At 36.7% G+C, this 24,881-nt stretch overlaps 1 protein-coding gene across 5 annotated transcripts in view; it reads left to right on the forward strand.

Moving 5' to 3' along the window:
• mtmr3 (myotubularin related protein 3) overlaps positions 1-23,919 on the forward strand; it is a 41,690-nt gene extending 17,771 nt beyond the window's left edge. For 2 of the 5 annotated variants that reach the window (XM_058784346.1, XM_058784347.1), the window contains exons 5-22: positions 216-332; positions 5,017-5,037; positions 5,544-5,626; positions 7,389-7,540; positions 7,788-7,884; positions 8,043-8,156; positions 9,104-9,306; positions 9,416-9,547; positions 9,631-9,742; positions 12,044-12,239; positions 14,014-14,199; positions 14,290-14,460; positions 15,699-15,844; positions 16,310-17,666; positions 17,986-18,096; positions 18,924-19,012; positions 19,821-19,847; positions 22,117-23,919. In XM_058784346.1, the coding sequence (XP_058640329.1) occupies positions 216-332; positions 5,017-5,037; positions 5,544-5,626; positions 7,389-7,540; positions 7,788-7,884; positions 8,043-8,156; positions 9,104-9,306; positions 9,416-9,547; positions 9,631-9,742; positions 12,044-12,239; positions 14,014-14,199; positions 14,290-14,460; positions 15,699-15,844; positions 16,310-17,666; positions 17,986-18,096; positions 18,924-19,012; positions 19,821-19,847; positions 22,117-22,288 (3,486 nt within the window). In that variant the 3' untranslated portion in view covers positions 22,289-23,919. The remainder of the gene's footprint in view (positions 1-215; positions 333-5,016; positions 5,038-5,543; positions 5,627-7,388; positions 7,541-7,787; positions 7,885-8,042; positions 8,157-9,103; positions 9,307-9,415; positions 9,548-9,630; positions 9,743-12,043; positions 12,240-14,013; positions 14,200-14,289; positions 14,461-15,698; positions 15,845-16,309; positions 17,667-17,985; positions 18,097-18,923; positions 19,013-19,820; positions 19,848-22,116) is intronic. The other 3 variants (XM_058784349.1, XM_058784348.1, XM_058784350.1) reach the window with 3 other exon arrangements.
• The last annotated feature ends 962 nt before the right edge of the window (positions 23,920-24,881 follow it).

The following is a 24,881-nucleotide window of genomic DNA, read 5'->3' on the forward strand; positions in this document are numbered from 1 at the left end:
TACTATGCAGTAGAAAATGAGGCAGCTTTAGGTTTTAAATCAGAGCCTTTGTTTTCAGCACCTCTGACAGGAAAACACATCAAGGGTTTTACTTTTGATAGGGTTTTTGTAAATGCCTAATTTTTTGGTTTGCAACTCTAAATATCACTAAATATTTGTATTGGTCTGATATTAAGTTGTTTGTTGGATATGAGTGAAATGATCATCTGTTGTAGGTGCCCTTCCCAGAGCTGCATGGAGAGTGTACGAAGTTCGTGGGCAGGGCGGAGGATGCCATCATTGCCATGTCCAGCTACCGCCTGCACATCAAGTTCAAGGAGTCGCTTGTTAATGTGAGTGAGGTGTTTTTTTTTTTTTTTTCCACAACACTTCAATTACACTTTTTATTACCAGAGCTGCTCAACATGTCTAAGCAATTGAAGTGGAATAAACAGATCTCGTGCATTGAAACCAGATCAAACTAAACTGAGTCGTGCTTGCATTTCAGGCCTTTTCTCAAATATTCTGCTTTTAATTCATTTGATTTTCAGAAGTTCATCTGACTTCCACATTTGAATGTGTCCCATATATGATGATTTTTCACATACAACACAGCTCTTCTTTGTATGGAAGCTTGTTTTCACCACAGAATAAAAATATAAAAAAGATAATTGTGATTTTTTTATCTTACAATTCTGACTTACATTTTTTGCAATTCAGAGTTTATATCTCATAATTCTGACTTTTTGTGAGGAAACTCAGTTTTATGAAATGTTAACTTGCTATTGCCTTTTTTCTCTTTTATTTATTGGCGGAAACAAAAAACTGAATCTGAGAAGTCAGAATTGCATCATATAAAATCAGAATTCTGCGAAAAAAATACAAATTGTGAGGTGAAAACTCAGAATTCAGAGAAAAGGTCAAAATTATGAAATGTAAATTCAGAATTCTGAGACAAAAAGTCAGAATTATGGGATAAAATGTTGCAGTTACTTTTAATATTTTTTTTTTATCCCGTGGCGTAAAAAAACTTGCATAGTTTTATATGTATATGACAGTGTAAATGGCAAAAATCACTGAATTTGCTCAGTTCTGATCTGGACTGCTTTAATATTTGCAAATAAATATTTTTTTCATAGACTTTTATTTATTTTTATTTGATTTTTATTTATTTATTTTTACCTTCACCTTCAGAGTAAAACTGCATTGTGGTCGGTTGTGCCATAGTGTATGTATAATGGATAGCCAGTCCAGTGGTCACTGAAAAGACTCTTTTATATGGTGCATGACATGCTGCTAAATTTAGAGCCCACCAACGATGTAAAGTGTGTTTAGGGACAGCGAGCCCCAGTTACATCAGGCACTCTGACACAGGCCAGTGGCTGCCATCACCGTGTTTGTATCAAACAGGTCTGTCTTTATTACCTCTTCCCGAGCCTGTTGCCATGGTTGCAGTGGCTTTTTGATTGGGATTGTCCACCCCCGTGCTATCAACATGGCACTATAATAAGGTTCTGGTTATATACTAATAATCAGCTCTACTATACCCCTCATAGACCAGCAGTCATGATCCAGAAACCATTCAAGCAGCGCAAACAGAGCTGCCTGTTCCTGAACTACTGCTGGAACGAGAGCAGGAGGAGTGAAGGAATATTCTGGGTTAAATGCAGAACATGAAATGGCATACTGTCAAAAGTTTGTCAACAATCCATGTAAATTGTGCTTAAAGTAATGCACTTACAATAGAAGTCTATCTCTCAAATGCACCCTGCAATTTTTTGGCTGCAATATTTTCCACTCAGCGTGGAAAATATATTAGAATGTGCTATTGCACCTTTAATAATTTTTGTAGTTTATTTTGCAATGTTTATATAATCTATTTGATCAAAACTCGAGGTCTTTAGAACAGAATTTATGCCACTAAGAGACTTTGACAAGAAAAAAACAAAAACTTTGCTCTATGAATTTTAGTCTATAGTCATTTGCCACAGTCTTTGACGTTGACGCAATGTAGATTTTAAATCCGGAAGATGAAAATAAAGCAAAAAAAAAAAGCTCAATTAACCAGTTACAAATAACGTATGCCTACATTCACTGCGCACTGGGATGTGCAACACAAAGACCTCTGTTAAAAGCTCAGAAAATGGGAGTTTAGCATTTCATGACACTTAAGTGCTTATATGAAAGATTAAGTGCATAATTTATGTTGCTTTAATATAATTGCAGTAATTTCCCCCAAGCACTCTGCCCTGAACAGAAACCGATTTGCATTAGAGTCCTGATCTCTGTTGGGCTTTATTTTGCAGTAACGACTGGCTGGCTGTACATTGTCGCTTAACCGTGTTTTTTTTTTTTTTTTTTCTTTTTTCAGGTTTTATTGCAAGTGCATTATAAACTGATAGACAAAATAATTATCAAAATGACAGATACTGTTAAGCTTGAGTTGTCCCAAAATATTCTGTTCATGTACATGCGATCAGGCAGCTGGGTTTGTTTGTGGTTGGTGCGTGATCAGCTCAGTGTTGATTCGTCAGTTGATATCTGTGACAGTCACTTATTCACCAGAGTAAATGAGTGTGACGCTCTCTGTGTGCCTGTGAAAGAGAGAGTGTTGTGCGTGAGAAAGAAGAGAGTGATGTGTGTGGTTGATGCTGTGTGTGACTACAGGCCAGTTAGTGAAGCAACAAAGTAAGAGCAAGTGTACAGTGTAGGCTGGAAATGGAGAGAAAAGGGGAAGGAGGTTGAGAGAATGTGAATTGTGACTGCTAAAGTTTTGAGAAATGCACAAATGACAGAGCACAACAGAGTGCAGAAGTCTTGACCTTTTTTTTTTAAGGGTTGGTTTTGGCATGCTGTGCGGGTTACAGATGTGTAATAACTGGAATGTTGCTTAGAGCCGTCATTTTGAAGTCTGATAGTAATTGCCTTTAAATGTTTTGATAAAGACTGCAACTTTTTTTTCTCTTTCTGACCTAAGAAACAAAAGGAATTAAATTGCTAAATGGCAGTAAACAATTACTAAATCAAGTTTCTTTCATGCATGGAGCAACTCATGATCTAGTACATTGAGCAGCTCAGAGTGGCTTGGTTCAAAGTAAATTCTGCTCCACACACACATGCATTTGAAAACGCTACACATGCAACCATCTTCCCAAATTTGTGAATCGTCTGTCTGTTGTTAACAAAAGCAAAACTTTAAGTCTTCCTGCGGTTTTCCTCCAAAATAAAAGCTCTGTAGTTTAATAATAGTATTATCGTAATTTTATTACAATTATTAATATTACCCAAATTATATTTTACTATAATATAGATGGTATTTTTTTTATAATTTAATAAAAACCTGTTGAATAATTATAATTAATTAACAATATATAATTATATAACAATTATATATAGTATAATATATAGTATATGCTATATAATCATCGTTATATTTGTTTCATATTATTATTATTATTATTATTATTATAATAATAGTTGTTGTTATTATTAGAGTAACTGAATAGGTTGCATAATTAATAATAATTATTAATATTAGGGATGCGACGAAATGAAAATTCTTGGCCGAAGCTGAACAAAATGAAATGCATTCCCCCCTCCCCCCCATGTATTTCGCCAATTTTTCACCATTGCGTAAATTAAATACCCAAATTTTGCTTTTTACTGTTTTGACTTGCTTTTCAAAGAAAAATTCAATTACAAAACGATAATTTAAAAATATTTAACACTGAACATTTCCTAAAATTCTAGCAGACATTATGCCAACAAAGCACAATTTAACTTCAAATTAATAAGTTAGTAAAATAATTCTTGGGGTAATTTGAGACCCCCTTCTTGAATCATGCATGCATTTTTTTTTTTTTAACTGTGCAAATAAATGCAGCCTTGCCGAGCAGAAGAGAATTCTTTAAACATTAGAAAAATATTTCAGATCCCACAGTCTATTACAGATTTGAACACTGTGAATGTAATAATGACTATTAATATAGCTGTTGTAATTATTATTATTATTATTATTATCATTATTATTGTCTACTTTATTTTACAGAAGAACAGTGAAATTACAATACTAACGTGTATGAATGTTGACGGAGCTTTTATTTAGGTGGAAACCCACAGGAAGACCTCAGTAGTGCTTTTTGTTGAAAGCAGCAGATTTATAAATGATTCTCATTAAGAATTTGGGAAGATGTTTGTTGCACGTATCACATTGTCACATCCATGCCTCGCACTTTGACTTTGAACACTGGCGCCACGAGCTCATTCAGCGCTATTTGAATACCTGCAAATCATGCGTGTATTAGAAAACATAACGTTCTGCAGTTTATTTACTAATTGTTTAAGGCCATTTTGAAATTTCAATCATCATACAGCAACAGCCACCCTTCCTCTTCTCATCGGAGACATGCGATGCAGTGCTTAACAGTCTCTCGCTGTTGGTGTTTGTAATGATTTTTGCGTCTTTCCCTGACACTTTTAAATGCCTCCACACTGCTGATGTTTTTGCTGCATTAGTGCGCCTCTGTTTGATCACGACATGTCATTGTTCGGTACATATTATTCTGTCTTTTTGCTTATTCGGCCAAACTACAAAAGACCTTTTATTTATTTATTTTTATTTATTTTTTTTTTTTGCTACTTTCGGCCGAACAATCCCTAATTATTATTTTTTTAGTCATATTGAACAATGTCCTGACACTATTAAAATAGAGAGGATGACATAAGACAGCTCCTTCTCTTTTTTTTCTTTTTGTCATGTTTCTGAATTTGTTCCACAGCACTGTAGTGATGGTGCTCTTAAATTTATAGATGAAAATATTAAAGCTTCTATCTCTTAATACGCATCAATTATTATCTCACAAATGTGATTGTGTTCTCTGACCCTTCAACAAGCACCACAGGAATGTTTGAGTGTCGTCAGATTAGTGTGGTGGAATTAAACCACAGCCCAGGAATGTGTGTATCACAGAGGAGCCAAAACCACAGTGTACACGTCCACCTCGTGATTCTGTCTTCCCTCTTTTTCTCTGTGAACAGAATTGTTCGTGTGAGGTGTCAGTAAGTAACCACAGAACAGTCTGTCTGTTTGCATGATGTTGCGAGTTGTGAGAGCCGTGGTCAGATGTGACTTGCATGCGATCAGTGTGCGATCACGCACAAGTTCCGGAGTTTGAAGGGGAACTGCGTTTCAACCGCACAGTTGCAGTGGTGTCCGCACACATAAACACACACACTTGATTGAAGCTGATCGGCATGCCACTTGAGCTGCAGAACAAAGAATGAGTTTGTCTGAAATAATCTGCAGACGCTAATCACTAACCATGTTTGTAAACTCTAAGCCCATGTCTAAACTTTCAGTGTGATTGATTCAGCAGGTTGGTTTTAATCATTAGCATCGGTTTGGTTAATGTTGACTTCTGATTTAGATGCTCCGTTTGGTGTGCCGAGACTTGCAGTGCCAATGATGAAAAATAATCTCTCTCTCGCTCTCTCTCCTCTCGCTCTCCCTCTCGCTCGCTCTCTCGCTCGCTCTCTCTCTCTCTCTCTCTCTCTCTCTCTCTCAGGTTCCCCTGCAGCTGATAGAAAGTGTAGAATGTCGGGACATGTTCCAAATGCACATCACCTGCAAAGACTGCAAGGTCATCAGGTGAGACTTACGTTTTAGACAGCCTGTTTTTACTCCATTTCGACAACAGCCACAGCTGTGTTTTGCGTCTCTGAGGAACATGATGGTGTTTCGTTCCTGAATCAATCAACTGTTTAAATGATTCAGTTCAATCGCAATGACTCCCTTATTAACGGTGACTTGCTGCCACCTGCTGGCGGTTTTAATTTCACATTTAAAGTATCTTTTTATTATTTGATTAATTTCAAACATCACTTCTCAATGTTTTATGTTTAAAATATCAAAACATTATTTATGCATTTGTAACTGCAGGATTACATGTCATTACCATTACATGTCCCTCTGAGCTGCATTAAACAGTGTGTAAAGGCATCTAAATGACATTCAGATGCAACTTCTATGTTTCCTCTGCATTGCAAAGATTAATTTTTCATTTGCTTGGTAACAGCCCAAATGTCTTATTGACTTATTAAATGTAAAAAAAAAAATTGACTCAAAAGTTGATGCACACTTTTAGGGGGAAAAAAATGGCTTTATAAAGGTAAAAATGCCCATAAAAGGTAAAAATCAACTTAAACTTATTGGAAAAGATTAATCTGCTACATAACAATAGGTTACATCAGCTGGAATACTTCAAACCGGAGCTGTTTTTGTTTTATACGCTGCTAAAAAGACACCCCAGAATAGAGGTCTGCTTTCCCGTGGCATCCGCAGGACCCGACCAGATCTTGCGACGCGGGATTAAATTCCTGAATAAAATGTGGTAGCAGTTGGTAACTCTGGTGTAATTTGAACTGGAGCTGTTGGTCTAACAATATCCCATTCCCGACATCCTTTCAGAACAGCTTATCTGCCCTTTTTATTATTGACCACCGGTACAGCCTGCGCTCAGGACTGTTATGCACGCGCTGCACGCATGAACCAGTGCTTTCCGCGTCACACATTTTATTTTATTTTTTGCGAGGTCTGTGTGCAACATGTGCATAACGATGCTCAGAGCAGGCTGTAGCAGACAGAACATCAGACGGAACAGGCAGGTTGTCGATGAGTGACAGAGCAGGATAAGGATGGAGCAAAATGTGGATGCGCTGTCCTTGAAAACGTGGTTTTGTTTATATTTTGCTTAGCCTATAATTTTAAGTGACAGATGTTGTAGCCAATTTTTTTTTTTTTTTCTCTCTGCGACACTTTTCCTACTGTGTACAGCAAAATGTTAAACGAATTTAGTATTTTGACAAGACAAATAAAAATAGCTAATAGGCTAAAATCAAGAGACCATCGCCTTGGTTGCAGCAAATGGCTGTGTGAAAGAAAACAGACTGGCTGTGTTACACTTTCAGTTGAATATCGCAGTGGAGATCACTAAACTCCAAATTACATGTTTTCAATGCAAATTCCAAATGAAAATTTTAGGATAAAAAACCAGCTGGCAAATATCGCAGATGACTATGCTTAATAAATCAAGAGAAATTGTGATTTCAATTGAAATAGTTTATTGCAGCCCTAGAACTCTGTTCTATTTACTGTTTTAACTATCGCTCTGTCTGTCTATCATTCTATTATTCCATCTATCTACCTAAAAGATAGATCTAAATCTAAAAATGCTTAGTGTTATTTTTTTTAAGCAGACTGACAATTGTGACTTAAATGAAAATGTAAACCGTTTCATAGCCATTTTATACAGAAATCTAGGTCAACCCAAGTCTGTCTGTATTTGACGTTCTCTTTCATTCTATGTCAGTGTGTCTCTCTGATGCAGTAGATCTGATGTGTGTTTTGACAGGTGTCAGTTTTCCACATTTGAGCAGTGTCAGGAGTGGCTGAAGAGGCTGAATGCTGCAGTCCGTCCCCCATCCCAGATAGAGGAGCTCTTTTCCTTCGCCTTCCACGCGTGGTGCGTGGAGAAGGAGCAGCATGGGGATCTGTGTAGGCCAGGTACTGTCTGACCTTCTCAAACCTTGTCTGGATGCTTGAGGCTGAAATCAGATGTCTCTCAAATAGTTTCATCTCTGTGTTTCCTGCTAGTCTTGCATAGCCAGACAGCTTTACCACTTAGAGTCCACAAGATACACTTGTATATCTTTACAAAGAACCACTCAAAATTTGTCCAACTATTTCTTCTTTGTAAATCCTCTTCCTCTTTACCTTCAGGATTCATCTCTCACTCGCCTCTCTTTTTTAGGTGATCACGTGATGTCACGTTTCCATAACGAGGTGGAGCGGATGGGCTTCGACACTCAGAACGCCTGGAGAGTGTCTGAGATCAACAACAAGTACAAGTGAGTGTTTCTCTCTCAAACACAAGCACATCTAAACAGCTCTGGACACTCAGTCCTGTCCTGCTGCGCTCGGCGGGTCTGTTCAGGATTAGATGACTTTAGACAGGCATCAGTCAGTCAGTCCGATCACACTGCCCTCTGCTTGCCCCTTGGCACAGGTTGTGCTCCAGCTACCCTCAGCTGCTGCTGGTGCCAGCCTGGATTACTGATAAGGAGCTGGAGAATGTGGCGGCCTTCCGATCCTGGAAGAGGATTCCGGCTGTGGTTTACAGGTCAGTCAGCTAAATCTGTTCATAAAATACATTGAGAATCCAAAATCTAGTGAGTTGCCTCCTTAGGCCCCGATCACACCGAACGCGTTTTTTGTAGTGAGAGGTCACCAAAAAAAAGGCAGCCTCAAGTTTTCAGAACTAAAAAACGTGTTCGGTGTGATCGGGGCCTTAGGCAACTTTTTAGGAATTCATTGAGTTTTTGTCAGTTTTTATTTTTTTATAATAGTTTAGTCATTTTGGTACTTGAACTTCATTTTAGTTACTTGCCAAGGAAACTTTTTTTTTTATATTTCTATTTCTAGATTTATCTCTTATTTAAGCTTTATTTCAATTAAATAATACAAATATTTTTATAGTTTCTTTATCTATCTGTCTGTCTATCGGTCATTCTATCTATTGTTCTATCGATCTTTCATTCTGTCTTTACGCTGTTCTATCTTTCGTTATGTCATTCTATCTATCATTCTATGTATGGCTACACAATAATAATGGTTAAACTGTTAATCACAATCGCTCAAAAACAATCAATAATTATTAATAATTATTGTCATTTTATATATTTGTTTTATTTTATCAGAAATATTGCACTTTTACATAAGCACAAATCAAGATTTTCATTGTGTGTTTGTCTTTTTTTGTTGGTTTTTTTTAATAGTTTAGTAATTTTGGTACTTGAACTTCATTTTAGTTACTTGCCAAGGAAACATTTTCTGTTTTTTTTTTGTTGTTATTTCTATTTTATTTCTATTTCTATATTTATCTTTTATTTAAGCTTTATTTCAAATAATGAGTTGTTTTATGGTTTTATTTTATTCATATTTCTATATTCATGCTTTATTTAATCTTTATTTCAATTAATGAAAACAATTTTACTAGTTTTAGTTTTACAACAAAGCTTTCCAGAACCGTCAGAGGAATAGTCGAGATCTTTAATCACTCTTTCCCAGGCACCAGAGCACAGGGGCAGTGATCGCTCGCTGTGGTCAACCTGAGGTCAGCTGGTGGGGCTGGAGGAACGCAGATGATGAGCACCTGGTGCAGTCCATCGCCAGAGCCTGTGCCGTGGACAGCAGTTCCTGTAAAGGCGTCTCCAACGGCTCCTTCTCCCGCGAGTACACCAACGGAGGCGATCTCTCAGATGTGGACTTCGGTCAGTACCACTTGGCCCTTAAAAATGTTGACTAAATTCTTAATTTAGGTCTCTGTACTGATTGTCACATTATATGTCTTGATCTATACACGCATGTCTTTTTCTATAGACTCGTCTATGACTAACAGTGCAGAGGTAGAGACACTGGCCATCCAACCGCGAAAGCTTCTGATCCTGGACGCCAGGTCATATGCTGCTGCCGTAGCCAACAGAGCCAAAGGAGGAGGGTGTGAATGCCCAGGTACTTTCTCATAGGTGCTCCTTCAAAAATCACAATAAAACAAGACGCCCCACTCAATAATGACATGTTGTTCTCCCCCGTAGAGTACTACCCTAACTGTGAGGTGGTGTTTATGGGTATGGCCAACATCCATTCCATCCGTAAGAGTTTCCAGTCTCTGCGCTTCCTCTGCACACAAATGCCTGATCCAGCCAAGTAAGTCTTCCAGCAAACATCTGTCTGTCCCTTTGTTTATTGTTGTATTTCACCCTTTGAGGCAACTTTTTTTTTTAATACATCTGTCAAGCTGTACAAATATATTCTAAGTAATTGTAGTATATAAGTGTTATATATATATATAGATATAGATATAGATATAGATAGATATATAGATATATAGATATATATAGAGGTATGTGTAAGTATATTATGGGTATTCGACTCAAATTGTAAGGCAAACTAAAAATTTTGCTCTTAATCTGTTTCTAGATAGATCTACACTGTAAAAAATTGTTTTTGAAAATAAAGATTATTGGAGTACTTTTTTCAAGAAAATACTTTTTCAGTCTTTCTACTTCAGTATTTCATGCTTAATTCAATATTTGACTTGCCATTTCTTTGTACTTATTTGTGAAATTTGCTAGCAATTTTCTAAATGAAAACTTTTGCAAAGCAAATTCTACACTAATAATTTTCAGTGTATTATGAGCTCTGAGGTTTTGAATTTCAGTGTTTCTTGTGACATCATAGACCTGCAACTCAGTCCTATAAGCTAAAGCCAGTTTGGTAATTGGCTAACTAATAATGTAGTCAGTATCAGTGTTGCATTGTTTATTAAAACAATTAACAATTTAAATTAAATATGGATATTAGATGAAAAGCTTAAAAGTAAAACTAAAAATTAGAAATTTTGCTTTGGAAATAAATTGAAATGAATTAAGTTTAAGTAATAAAATTAATAATATCAAAATAAAGCTAAATAGAAATGTGTGTATGTATGTATACATGCACACCAAGCGGTGTTGATTTAACACTGGGAAATTAATAAGTACTATAATATGGTCAACATAATGCTGCTTTGCTTTGAATCAAATGTTAAGGCTGTAACCCAGACAGGAAGTAGACAGTTACGGTTGAATTCTTTACCTTTTGATCAAAAACTTAATTTGAATGACTATCAGTTCCTGCTTTACATGAGTGATTGAAGTGCATTCATTACTTGTGCTCATCTCAAACTCTTCCTTCATGAGCTCAGCTTTTTTATTTTTCCATCTATTGTTCTTTTCCTGGCATCTGTCTGTGATTTCCAGCACTGGCTCATATTTGCTTCCTTTTCCATCCATGCTGTTTTCCACTCATCTATTTGTTGTAAAGTCAACAGCAAGTCTTCCAAGTGACTCTTTCGGTTTCTTTCGCTCTCTCGTTCTCTTTTTAGTCAGCATGAAAAACTCTGGCCAAGAGCTGCGTTTCTAGGCAACAGACATGAATTGTTCAGAGGGAAAAAAAATTTAATTCTCTCCTTTGATTATTCTGATTGTAAATGTCTCGCTACATGAGGTAGTCATATTCATACAAAGGTGAATTTCTTTTTAAACACGATTCTGATTCATGTTTCTCTTGGGAGCGATAATTTGAATGTCTCCTCCGGTTACCTGCACTCTGCGTTTCCTTGGCTGATGTCAGTTTGCATTGGCTGTATTTGACCATGTTGGAAAACGTTTATAATGAGTATTAACAACACTTGTCAAACAGCTTTCTTTAGTCCTTCTCACAGTTTTCCATTAAGATTTAAACTCAGTTTTCCTTGTGTATAAAGCCGTTTTTGTTTCCCTTACATTAGATATAATTGGAAACAGGATAGTATGCAATTTTTTCAGTATGCAGACATACTTTAGGATATTTATTCAAACTAATCTGCAGAATTACTCATTCATTCATTGGACATTACAACCATCAGCTTATTTTTAAATCTTTATTTTTAATGTTTGTAAAAAACATTAAGTCTCTGAAGAGACTAAACATAAGGTATCTTATGCTCACCAAAGCTGTGTTTATTTGATAAAAATGCAGTAAAAACAGAAATAATGTAAAATATTATTATAATTTAAAGTAACCGCTTTCTATTTGAATATATTTTAAAATGTAATTTATGTGGTGCAAAGCTGATTTTATTTTCAGTCTTCAGTGCCAGACGAGCCTTCAGAAATCATTATAATATGCTGATTTACTGCTCGAGAAACATTTCTGATTATCAATGTTCAAAAAAAAATTTCCTGCTTCATATTTGTTTTGAAAACCGTTATTTATTATTTTTCAGGGTTCTTTGAATAGAAAGTTCAAAAGAACAGCATTTGTTTGATTGCTTTTAATGCATCTTTGCTGAATAAAAATTTATATAATTATAAAAAGCATTCTAAGTATTGTTTTTGCCGCAAACAACCTTATATAATATAAGCATATTCACTGGAACATGCTTCAGATGTAAGTGTGTAATGGTGAGTTTTGTTTTGTCTGTAGCTGGCTGTCTGCTCTGGAGAGCACAAAGTGGCTGCAGCATCTGTCCCTCCTGCTCAAGGCATCTCTCCTCGTTGTGAACGCCGTGGACCGCGACCACAGGCCCGTGCTGGTGCACTGCTCAGACGGCTGGGATCGCACCCCTCAGATAGCGGCGCTGGCCAAACTCCTGCTGGACCCGTACTACCGCACCATCGAGGTGAGCGGTGACATAATGAACAAAGAGGGGGAAGACCATTAAAACTCCCTCCGAATTATTACGAGAGGAATTCATAAGCTATATCACATGCTGGAAAAATCCACAAGGGCTTATTTAAAATCCTGTGGTTTGAAATGCTCACAAGGACATGTTTACATAGACAAAGGCTTAGAGGAAATGTTAAAATATTTGTAATGCTGCCCGACCTTGGAGCACAACACACTTTAATTAACATCAATTGAACAATAGAGCAGGTCTCCAGACTGCTACCAATTGGTCACATTTTGTGGCTATATATATATATATATATATCCCTCTGAAATTAAGAAGAAATACTTAAAAGAATTAAATTAAAAGAATACTGCACATTGTAATTTCTATGAGTTAAGTCTATTTACCATCAAAGCATTTGTCAGTAATACAGTTAAAATGGGGAATGTATGTGAATGATTGCATTGCAGTCTGATTTAAGGTGTGCCCCTAAATTTTCGGCTTGTGCTCCTAAACATTTTCTGTCAGGGGCTACAGTGCTCCTAGTAAAAATAGTTAGTCTGGAGCCCTGTAGAGAGTCACTTTTCTGCTATAGTAAACCTTTCCTTTTAATACACTCTCAGAAAAAGGTACAAAAGCTGTCGCTGCGGGACAACCATTTCAAAAGGTACTAATATGCACCCTTTAAACCGAAGAAGCGGATCGAAGATGTACCTTTTGAAAGGGTACCACCCCAGTGAGTGTAGTGTATTATTTGGGTGACTTTTCATAGTCTAGATATTTTCTAGCAGCAGCTGGATCTAGGCAGCAATACAGTACAGACCAGTGTTTACTAGTGGACTCAGTGTGGGGTGAGATTACAGCTTTCACACCATCCAAATAGGCCAAACTCTGACATCAAAAGGGAATTGGGTCTGTGCCAAAATAATAGTGATTCAAATATTTTCTGTTTCTAATAACTTCTAAACAATGAAAGGAACTGGTTGGATGATATTAGAAGATCCTCCTTTATGCCCTGTATGCTAGGGTGCAATATATTTGGTTTTGGTTTTCTTTTTTGATTTTGCTTCATTTTAGCCTGTTTCTTGCTATCAATAGCAGTGGTATTTAATTGCAAACAAAAACCTATATTCATAAGGAATATTGAGTTTTTAATCTTTCCCGATCTGGTACCTTTTTTTCACAAGATTTTGCAAGTGGGCAGCATAGTCGATTTCAGTTGAATGTTTTATCAGGATTATCGATGGCTAAAACTACAATTAGAACTATTCAAACATTTTTTTAAATTAGAAATAAAAGAAATGCATAGGAAAAAAAATAGAAATGGTGCCTTGGCGACTAATAAGTTTAAGCACAAATTATTAACTGAAACTGAAATAAAAGTAATTAAACCTAAATAGTAATATTACTAAAATTGATAAATTAACCTAAAATTAAAAGGAGAAAATTTAAATATTAGGTCACTCAAAATGTTAATAATAACTCTTATTGTATATAAATTATTGTAAAATATTTTTACTGAACATGATGCCTAGAGACTTTCTTTTACAACTAATAGCAAGCTGTCTCTATGGAAAAAGTAAATTGAAAACTGGAGATGAATGTAGTTTTGGAGCTTGAACTCAGAAGATGCATCTTAAGAGTCATCTTAAGTGCTGGATCAGGTACTGTATTTTGACATTCATTTCTATTTGTCTATTGTTGAATACATGTGTTCTGGAGGACATCGAGCAAACATCAAACTTTTGACATCATAAACAAAAAATCATCTTTCTACTGGCAGGGTTTTCAGGTGCTGGTTGAGACCGAGTGGTTGGACTTCGGTCATAAGTTTGCAGACCGCTGTGGTCACGGAGAAAATGCGGAGGACTTGAACGAGAGATGTCCTGTCTTCCTGCAGTGGTTAGACTGTGTGCACCAGCTCCAGAGACAATTCCCATGTTCCTTTGAGTTCAACGAAGCCTTTCTGGTAGTTGGCATAAACCTGTCTTTTTAATATTAAACATGTTTCTTGTACTTTAAGTTGTTAGCTCTGAGTCTTTTGGTTTTGTGTGTTCAGGTGAAACTAGTGCAGCACACATACTCGTGTCTGTTCGGGACATTCCTGTGTAACAGCGGGAAGGAGAGAGAGGACAGACACATCCAGGAAAGAACCTGCTCCGTTTGGTCTCTCCTCAGAGCCGCCAACCGCTCCTTCAGAAATATGCTGTACTCCTCTCATTCAGAGACCGTACGTCAACTCATCTGTCTATCTTTTACTCATTACACTCTTACAAATATTTACTCACAAGAGGTTATATGAGGTTACAACTGAGGAGGAGCTGATGCCAATGTCCAAAGAGCAGATATAATAGATTGATTGACTATTATATATACACTTTTTCTTGCAGTGTTTTTTTTTTTTTTAATTACATGTAGTTGCTCAATTAATGATGTTTTCAAAACTGCATGTGCATCAATTCTTCAGTGTCACATGATCCTTCAGAAATCATTCTAATATATTGATTTCTAATGCCCCTTTGCTAAATAAAAGAATTATTTTAAAAAATCTTACTGACCAAAGACTTTTGTGTGGTAGTGTATAATATAATTAGAGAAGATAAACATTTGTGTTATACATTGAAGTATAAATGTATTTTAATAATCAATCAATCAGTCAATCAAAAGAAGTACCATTATTTGGCATGGCCCATTTTTCTGTCCATCGTTAGTCATGTCTGTACAGCACTGATTCTATTCATTGCAATGTTTTTTCCCCCCTTTCCTAACAGCCCTCAGCTGCCTTTGCCTCAAAATTCATACCTCTGTTTTGTTGACAACAATTGTTGAATTTTTTTATTTTTTTGGATCAGTATGTTGACCCTGTTGGTGGGCAGTGTTATTTTAGGATCATTAATATACTTTTTATATTATTTATTAATATTTGAATTCAGTTTTTACTTTTAAATCCATTTTCATTTAAATTTTAGTTTGTATGTTGTTGTTTTTTGGTTTTGTTAGATTTTATTTTTAATTTCTAATTTTTCAGTTTTAGTTCTGTTTTTTTACATTTTATTTTATTAATTGCATTCATTTTATTAGCTAAATCTTTAGTAACTTTATTAAAGTTTTTTTAATTATTATTTTTTTTTATTTCAAATAATGTAAATGTATTTAAAAAAACAACACTGTTGTCGGTTCTGTGTGAAAATGATGACAATGTAAATAACCTCTAGTTATTTGCAGTTGATAAAACATCTTGTCTTGTTCTGTGCCTTTTTTATTTCTGCTTTGACTGGATCAACTAAACCAACAACTTATAAAATTTACCGAAACCTCTCAGGAACATGTCTGATTCAAAAAATGAAAGAAATAAGTCTTTATGCAATATCTGTTTTTGGTATGACCTGGGCATTTTGTTGTGAGATTAACCCATTTTTAAGCAATATCAATCAGCTAATTATATTCTATCTCTGCTGTTTGTACTAGGTGCTTCATCCTGTGTGTCACGTACGCAATCTCCTGTTATGGACAGCAGTTTACCTACCCAGCTCTTCACCCACAACCCCTTCAGATGACTCCTGTGCCCCCTACCCTGCACCTGGTGCCAACCCTGAGGACCAGCCCCTCAGCAGGTAATTGACTAATGCAAAATAGCTCTCTGTTTGTGTTTTATAATCTGAAATACTTCACTTTAAGTCTGGAATACACTACACTGTTTTTGCCCTGGTTTAGGGTCTGGATGCGTTAACCCTAGTTGCTGAAAGTCAGAGTCAGTCTTCAGATTTAAGTGGACAAATTTCACAGATAATCAGACTGATTCCGGCCAGTAAGAGATCAAGCATATTTGATATTTTGAGCTGATTTTAGAACACACATTGTTAATGCATCTCCTAGCAAAGAGTTGCTTGTTTGCTGTGTTCAGAACAACCTGAAAGTCTGGTAGTGTGTAAATTTTAAAAGCTGTATAGTGTATTCCAGCCTTTACAGAAGTAAAATGAAGTGCAAATGGAGTTTCATATTGATCTGAACATTTTTAAGTCGTTTAGTCTTTAGAAATTAAGTCATGAGCTTGGTTCCATCTTGTTTTGTGCCCACAGGCGTCCTAAAACCCGCTCGTTCGATAACCTGCCCAGCGCTTGTGAAGTCGGAAACCCACTGGCCTCCAATCGACGTTCCAGCGACCCCAGTTTGAATGAGAAATGGCAGGACCATCGCAGGTCTCTGGAGCTCAACATCGGGACAGGAGCTGACGGTGCTGCATCTCCAGACTCAGATGAGAGGGTCAATGGACAAACCGTGGTGGGGCTTATGGGAACATTGCCCAATGGGGGCACAGAGAATGGGGAGTGGCTCGGGGATGTCAGGTTGCCAATGATGGAAGGCGTCGACGAGGCGGAGCTGACAGTTGGTGTGGCTGTGGGCCAAATGGAGAACATTCTCCAGGAAGCTACAAAAGACGAATCGCCACCAGATAGCCACAGAGACACAAAGACAGACCACACTAACAAAACCTCCGCTCTGAACGGACAGAGTGATGATGTTGAAAGTTCAGAAGAGGGTAGTGTTGAGGCACAGCTAACTGCTGATGCTCAGGAGAGCAAAGCTAAAAGCCTTGGAGATGCAAATGTCAATGGAGATTTTTCAGAAGACGGTAGCTTTGAAGCATCTTCTGCTCTCAGCCAGGGAAGCCAAGACTTAGAAGAAGTAGTCGAGAAATGCACGATACAAGAACACAATCCTTCTCATAACACAAATAATTTCCCTCCCAGTGGCCTCAGGACTGTGAGTAACGGCCATGGGCTAGAAACCATTGAGCAGGAGAAGCGTCTTTCTCTTTTGGAGAGCTCCACAGAGACGCTTACGGAGGACTTGGGCGTTCGGCCTGAGAGTCTGGGACCTTTAACTATTCCACCACCTCTTAAAACCCTCGCCGAATCATCGTGCCTCAAACAGGGTCTCCGCGCCTCAACTGACCCCAGGACTTTAAACAACATCCCCAAACGGCCGTCTCTCAGTGCCTTTCCTCCCTCCACTGACCTCCTCCACCCGGTGTGCAACGGAGACTCCCCAGACCCCGAGCCCTCCACGCCGCAATGGGCGGCGCGCACAAACGGGGAACGGGCCACACTCAGCCGGCAGGTGTCGCTCGCCAGCTGCGGCTCGCTGACCCTCCACGCACGGGGCGCCTGCTCCCACCATCGCTGCCTGCACTTGGGGTTTCTGGGCCGGCCGAGCTTCAGCCCCCCAGAACCCCCTTCGTCCCGGAGCCATCTAGACGACGACGGGTTGACCCTGCACACGGACGCCGTGCAGCAGCGGCTGCGGCAGATTGAGGCCGGTCACCAGCTGGAGGTGGAAGCTCTGAAGAGGCAGGTACAGGAGCTCTGGAGCCGTCTGGAGAGCCACCAGGCCGCCGGGATGCTGCGACTCAATGGAGACATGGGTGATGAAGTGGTGAGCAGTACACACTTTGTTTCTTTTGCTCATATGGCTTGGGTTGGGGTTTTAGGCATGTGTGTTTTTTTTTTTTTTTTGCATTTTTTTGCTATTACAGAGAGAATTTATTATTATAATAATAATAATAATAATAATAATGAAAAAAAATTTAAAGGCAAAATACAGAGGAAGGAATATCACAGACATTATACATGGAATATATAACTGAAATAAAAATTAAATCACAGAATACATAGCATTCTATACATATACCTACATGCAGATGTTTTAGGCATGATGGTTTATCTTAAGAGAGTTTTTCTCATATTTCTGTCAGACCTCAATCACAGACTCCGACTTCAACCTGGAGCCCAACTGTCTGTCCCGCTGCAGCACTGAACTCTTCTCTGAGGCCAGCTGGGAGCAGGTGGACAAACAGGACACTGAGGTACACACTATTATTATGATGATAATATTATTATTATTATTATTACGACGGAATACAAGGTACACTATCACTCACAAGTTTGGGGCTGGTACGATTTTAAAAAAAGACTCTCTTATGCTCACTTATGCTCATCGTTCTGAAAGAAGACTCTTATGCTCACCAAGGCTGCATTTATTTGATTAAGAATACAGCAAATCAGTAATATTGTGAAATATTAATATTAGATTTTTAAATGGTTTTATATTTGAATATTTTAAAATGTAACTTATTCCTGTGAAGCACAGCTGAATTTTCAGCATCATTACTCCAGTCTTCAGTGTCACATGATCTTCAGAAATCATTCTAATATGCTGATTTGCTGTTCAAGGAACATTTCTGATTATCAATGTTTAAAACAGTCGTGCTGCTTCATATTTTTGTGTAAACTGTGATACATTTTTTTCAGATATTGTTTATTAGAAAGTTCAAAAGAACAGCATTTATTAGAAATAGTAAAGATTTATAATGTTACAAAATATTTGTCACTTTTGATCAATTTAATGCATCCTTATTGAATACAAGTATTTTTCTTTTTAAAAAAAAAAAAAAGGTTTGTGATTGTTTAGGAATTATACTAAGATATTTCTTCTGATTTGAGTGATTCCTCAGTGCATGCTAATCTAAAGAAATAGATTAAATAGTGTTTGTTTTCTTAATATTTCACTCAAAAGTTATCACATTGCTTTAAGTTCAGTGCATTATGAATGCCATTTTACGTTGTCTTTAAGGTCTTTATGAGGTCTTTTATTGATTCTTTCATTTAGAGCCTATATTATTTATTGTTACAGGTGACCCGGTGGTACCCGGATCATCTGGCCGCTCAGTGCTACGGCTGTGAGAGAGGATTCTGGCTGGCCACTAGAAAACACCACTGCAGGTAAGGCAACATCACAGACTGCCACACAAACGCACACACCTCTAGTCTTCTCTCTCTCTTTTCTATGTACCTCTTTTCGGGTCAGATGCATTAGTGTTGACTCATTTTCTTGACGTCTCTGGAAAACCTCCCTTTTTTCCTCTCTAAAATTCCTCTGCCTCCGGTCAGTCAGTAAACAGAAACATTTGGAGAAGAGTTCCATGGTTGACTCCTAACTCATTACAGCAGCAGTTGTGTAAACAGCAGATTAAACACTATTCAACTGTGAGGACTAGTGCAGACTGCCCAGTGAGTAAACAGCTAAATGCTCGAGTCAACATGTAGGACACAGACCTACGAGCTTTTCTATTGAAGTTGTGCATAGTTTCAGTTTTTAGCAGCAGTGAGCTAATGAGCTGCCTACTGTCTACATAGAGAGCATCCTGACTGAAATGGAAGCTCGTAAGTGACTGATTTGGAACGCTCCACCTAGGAAGAAACTTAATGCGACATGCACACCACACAAATAGTGAAGTGCATGATAGATTGCGATAGAGACTGACATTAGCATGTTGCAATACTGCTGACATGATAGATTTAATAAACATAAATGCACACAAATATGCATTATTTTCAGTTGAGAATATGAACTATTATTTGCAGTCTTTTTTATTTCTCTCAACTCTTATCTGCCGTTTTGGCCATCATGCATTCTGAGATTGTTTGTTGGCTGACAACATACTTAGAATTTGGCCAGTGATGCCCTCTAATGCTGTCTAGTTAGAAATCTCACTAGGTTTTAAAGTTGATTTTTCCTCCTGTACCACAGAGGCAAGGAGCGTATGGAAGAGGTTTGGTGAGAATTGCCCTCTCTGTGTCATTCTCAGGCTCTTGTACGTCCTGTTAACCCTGCATCGCTTCAGAGTGACCTAACCCTGCTCTCTTCTCATCCATCTCTTCACGGGCTTTCTCTGTTATCGTTTAGGGGGAGGAATGTTTCTTCAGCAGCAAATCAGCATATTAGATTGATTTCTGAAGGATCATGTGACACTGAAGACTGGAGTAATGATGCTGAAAATTTAGCTTTACGTCACCGGAATAGATTACATTTTACAATATATTACAATAGAAAACACTTATTTGAAATTGTAATATTTCTTAGTATTGTATTTTCGATCAAATAAATGCAGCCTTGGTGAGCATAAAAGACATTTTTTTAAAACTTACTGACCCCAAGCTTAAAATTAAAAAAATATGATCTTTATTGGGACATCAGGGAAAAATAAAATGCTGTAAAAGTGTCAAATATGAACACACGAAGTCTCTTTATAATGTTAGTCAGTGTTTCTTGGACCCAAACCAGTCATAATTCAGCTTTTCAGAACCATTTTCCACACTCTCTCTGATCTTTTAGACCTTTAAGACTATTTTCCATATGTGAAAGACTTCTGATCGGTTAATCTGCTTGCATGTGAAAGGAGTTAATATTGAGCGGGTTTGGTATGTAAATGAGGGTCATATGTTCATGTTTCTGACGTCTGTACCGTGATGATCTTTGAATACACCTGCAGTATTTCTATGAGCTTCATAAGAGTCAGAAATTCTGTTTTCAGTGATATGACTGATGTGAAATGAAGGTTCAAGTGATTGATGTTCTGTAGAGTCTCTTTTCTCTCTGCATGTGTGTGTGTTGTGTGACAGTAATGTATGAAGGGCTGCATGTTTGTGTGTGTGTGTGTGTTCTGTATAACACACAGTGTGTGGCGCTGTCAGAGCACCTCTTCTCACTCGTTTGTGATTAATTAGATGTTTTCTTTTAGTAAATCTGCATGGGCTATGTTTTGTCCAGACCTGAAGAAGTCCCTCCCACACTTAACACTTTAACACTGTTATTTCCTGTTCAGGACATGAAGAACTTGAGCTCTTTTAATATATGTTTTGTACAATGTTTTGTGTAAAATGTGTGTAAATTAGAGTTTTCGGCAGATTAAAATAGTGAACAATTTTATTTAAGTATATTTCTTAGTAATCTCACATGTCAAATATGATGATTCTAAGTAATAATAATAACAATAAGAATGTTTTTATTTCCGATTATGGAATTAAAGTATAATAAATGTGAATTTATAAATTTTTATTTTAAAATGTAGTTCAATCAGTTTTAATGTATTAAGATGCAATAAGATTTTGTTAAAATAAAATATTACTATTATAAAATAAAGTACTTTATTATTATTATTATTATTATTGTTGTTTTTTTTCATTTCAAAATGCATTCAGTTTTAATGAATTCATGTCTTATTTTGTATTAAAATGTAAATTATTTCAAAATGTAATGCCTTCTATTTTAATGCAATTAAAACATGTTATGTTGTATGTTAATTACTATTATTAAATAAAATATTATTATTATTATTAATGATAAGTTAATAATAATGTTTTTAATTTTACATTTAATGCATTCAGTTTGTGAATTTAGGCATTATTATTTTAAAAATATATTAATATGAATTGTTTTAATAATGCATTTATTATTATATCACTTTTTAAGTGTGTATATAATATTTATTTATTTTATATATATATATTTGATTAATTGCATTAATACAATTTATCGCATCGCAAGTTTTTGTTTACTTTATGTATATAAAAATACAAACACATACAGTATATATTTTGAAAATATTTACATTTATACATATGAAATATATTTATATATAACAAAATATAAGAATATGTAAAATTTTCTTAAATATATACATGCATGTGTTTGTATTTATATATACATAATAAATATACACAGTGTAAACACATTATGTAAACACAAACTTTTATTATTGATGCGATTAATCGTTTGACAGCACTAATATACTGTATATATAATATGGGTTATTGTCGTTTTTTTTTTTTTTTCTCCCCAGTTTCAGTGCATTCAGATCCTAGTTTAGTGTGTGTATATATATATATATATATATAAAAATGTATTCTAGGCATCCCTAGTTTAAATTCTAAGAGTTATTTATAAAGGCACTAATTCTATTTTTTTTTTTTTTTTTTTTTTTCCTTTCTAAACTCCTTTCTCTGACTTCCTCCTCCTCCTCTCCTGACCTCTGCTGCCCCTGCAGGAATTGTGGGAATGTGTTCTGTGCCAGCTGTTGCGATCAGAAGATCCCGGTGCCAAGCCAGCAGTTGTTTGAGCCCAGTCGCGTGTGTAAGTCGTGTTTCAGCAGCCTGCAGACTCCCGCACCACCCCTGAACATCGAGCTGGACAAACCCATCACCGCCAGCTCCAACTGATCCCAGACGCACCGCTGCTGAGGACACAGAGACGCTCCAGAGACTGTTGTGTGGGGCCGAAAACGCTTCTTTCCCACTCGAAAGGGAATCATGTGTATATATGGAACGATGAGGAGAGGAGGCTTAGCACTTTCAGAAGAGACAGAGTGCGATTTGAGAGCTCGTCTTCATTTGCGATGAAACTTGTCCTGTACCTGCTGCATAGAGGGAAGCTTTTCTCCAACGGACGGTGTGCAAAAGTAGGATTTCTTCCCTCGTCATCTCACTAAGATAGATTATCAATGGCGTTCCTGAGAAAGGTGCTGCTGGGACGAGACCGCAAGATCCTAGTGTGTTTTTTTTTTTTTTTTTTTTTTTAAAGTTCTCATCTCTTTGGCGGGCTTTATTTTTATTTTTTATTTTTTCTTCTTTTTTTGAGGTGATTCTGGACGCCACAGCGAACGCATCCAATTTCCCCCTTAATTACAGACTCTTGTTAGATTCTTTCTGAGATTGAAAGCTCTCTCCCTCTGGCTAATGTTGACTGTATAGTGACGGGCCGCTAGATGGCACTCTTGTTTTTCTGATCTGCTGTGTTGGACGTTGGCCGACGTTCTCACTAGTGCATTTTTTTGTAACATAAATGCGAGACAAATGAGATAATATATTAGAATGATATAAGAATGAGACGTATAGCATTTAAGATGAGAAATTGTATAGAATTCTTAAATAGTGGCTCACTAAATTAGTCACCAAATATAAGTTGTGTTGTTTTTCCCCAGTTGTAGCCATTTGGGGTTTTTCTTTTTAATGTATTTCTTATGTTTCTCCCAGCGACGCTGAACAGACGAATAGAGATGTTGTATGTGGAGAGAGATATTGTATGAGATATGCTGCGGTAGGGCCCCTTTTTGTTTTGTTTTTTTCTTCCCAGCACTTATTTATTATCAGGTTTATTTCGTTTGAATCGTATGTTCAATCCTGACAATTGCTAGACCACAGGATAATCAGTGTTGATGGGTTTGAGCTGCGTTTGCACTGAAGATGAAGCCCCTTCCTCACACACATGACGCACAAATCACAATCAAAGTCTCTTTTGTTTTGCTTCCCATTTTATTTGCTTTTTGGAGGTTCATTCAGACAATTCCCTCAATCAGGAGTTCACTATTTACTCACCCTTATGTTGTCTTTTCCTCTCAAAATTAGGATTTTGGAGACACTTTATGCAGCTCTTTTCCATTTGATGACAGCGACTGCAAGTGTTTCTTTTTTTGGAGCTTGATGTCTATGAAAAAGAGCGCCATAAATCTTTAAAACTCCTGTAAATAGCAAGAGGATGAGTAAATAATGACCATTTAAATTTTTTGCGGTGGCCTATAACCTTGTCATGGGTCTCGCCGGTGACGCGAGGGTTCAGAGCCGTGATGATGGGCGTTAATTCTAAAGCTGATGACATCTGTGCCGCTCTGTAGAGTGTTTCGAGTGTCGGCGGTGGGACAGCTTTTGCATTAACGCCAATCCATGAATGTGAATTTTTTTTTTGTTTGTTTTCCAGAAAGGGTAAATTCCATGGGTTTATATTTTGCACATTGGTAATCATCAGAAATACACTGTCGCAGATTTCTGTAAGAATAAAACAGTGGAATTCCAAACTGAAGTGAATGCTGGACTCATTTCACTGATCTATGACATGAATTATCAAACTGTTTTTGTCATCTGAACTCCTTTGATCTAAAAAATATTTTCATTGTTTATATTTTCAGTAATTTAACACATTCACATGTTCAAGCTTCACTGCTGGTAAATAAAAATATTGAATCTCTTTTTATAAACTAGTTATATTTCACTTTATTTATATTATAACATTTATTTTTATTGCTTTTTAGTTGAAAATTATATTTCCTCACGAACTCCAGTTTGGGAAGCCCTGAATTATGAAACTCCGTCAATATCATCACTTTAAAGCTGAAAATATGATAATTACATAATTACTCTGGCTCCATTAAAGCTATCTTCTTGCTCAAAATAGGCAGACAGGAAAACCCGAAGACTTCAACATGAACTTTCTGTAAACAGCATTTAAAATAATGAACCAGCGATGATAATTATCCTCAGCACTTTAGAGTTGAATGAACAAAAATCACTACTACAGTAAATAAGTCAATCACGTTAGCTTTCAACATTATCAACGATAAACATCCTCAAATTATTTAATGCATGCAAATTTGATAAAATCTTGAATTGTGAGCAAAGTTTAATATTACATTTGTTAATTTGTGCTGGCATTTGCCATGTCTTGTTAATTTAGAGACGAAAAAAGTCAATCATACGTGATAAAAATGAATGAGCTTTACTACCATGACACAATAGCAAATGGTTTGTGTTATGAAAGGGGTTTTCGGTTTAAATAAGTGAGAAATTAGACCAAAATTAAATTTCTCAAGAGTCAAATGTAGTGCATGAACGTCCCTGGAGTCATGAAGCATATTAATAAATCCCATTTACCTGATTGGCATTGCCTTAAGGTGCATTTTTATTTTACTCACACGTACAAACACCTTCAAGAGAACATTAATTCTAAAGAATTTCTCATGTAACAAACAAGAGGGGGAAC

The sequence above is a fragment of the Onychostoma macrolepis genome, chromosome 08 (genome assembly GCF_012432095.1).
Source record: "Onychostoma macrolepis isolate SWU-2019 chromosome 08, ASM1243209v1, whole genome shotgun sequence".
Classification (NCBI taxonomy): domain Eukaryota; kingdom Metazoa; phylum Chordata; class Actinopteri; order Cypriniformes; family Cyprinidae; genus Onychostoma; species Onychostoma macrolepis.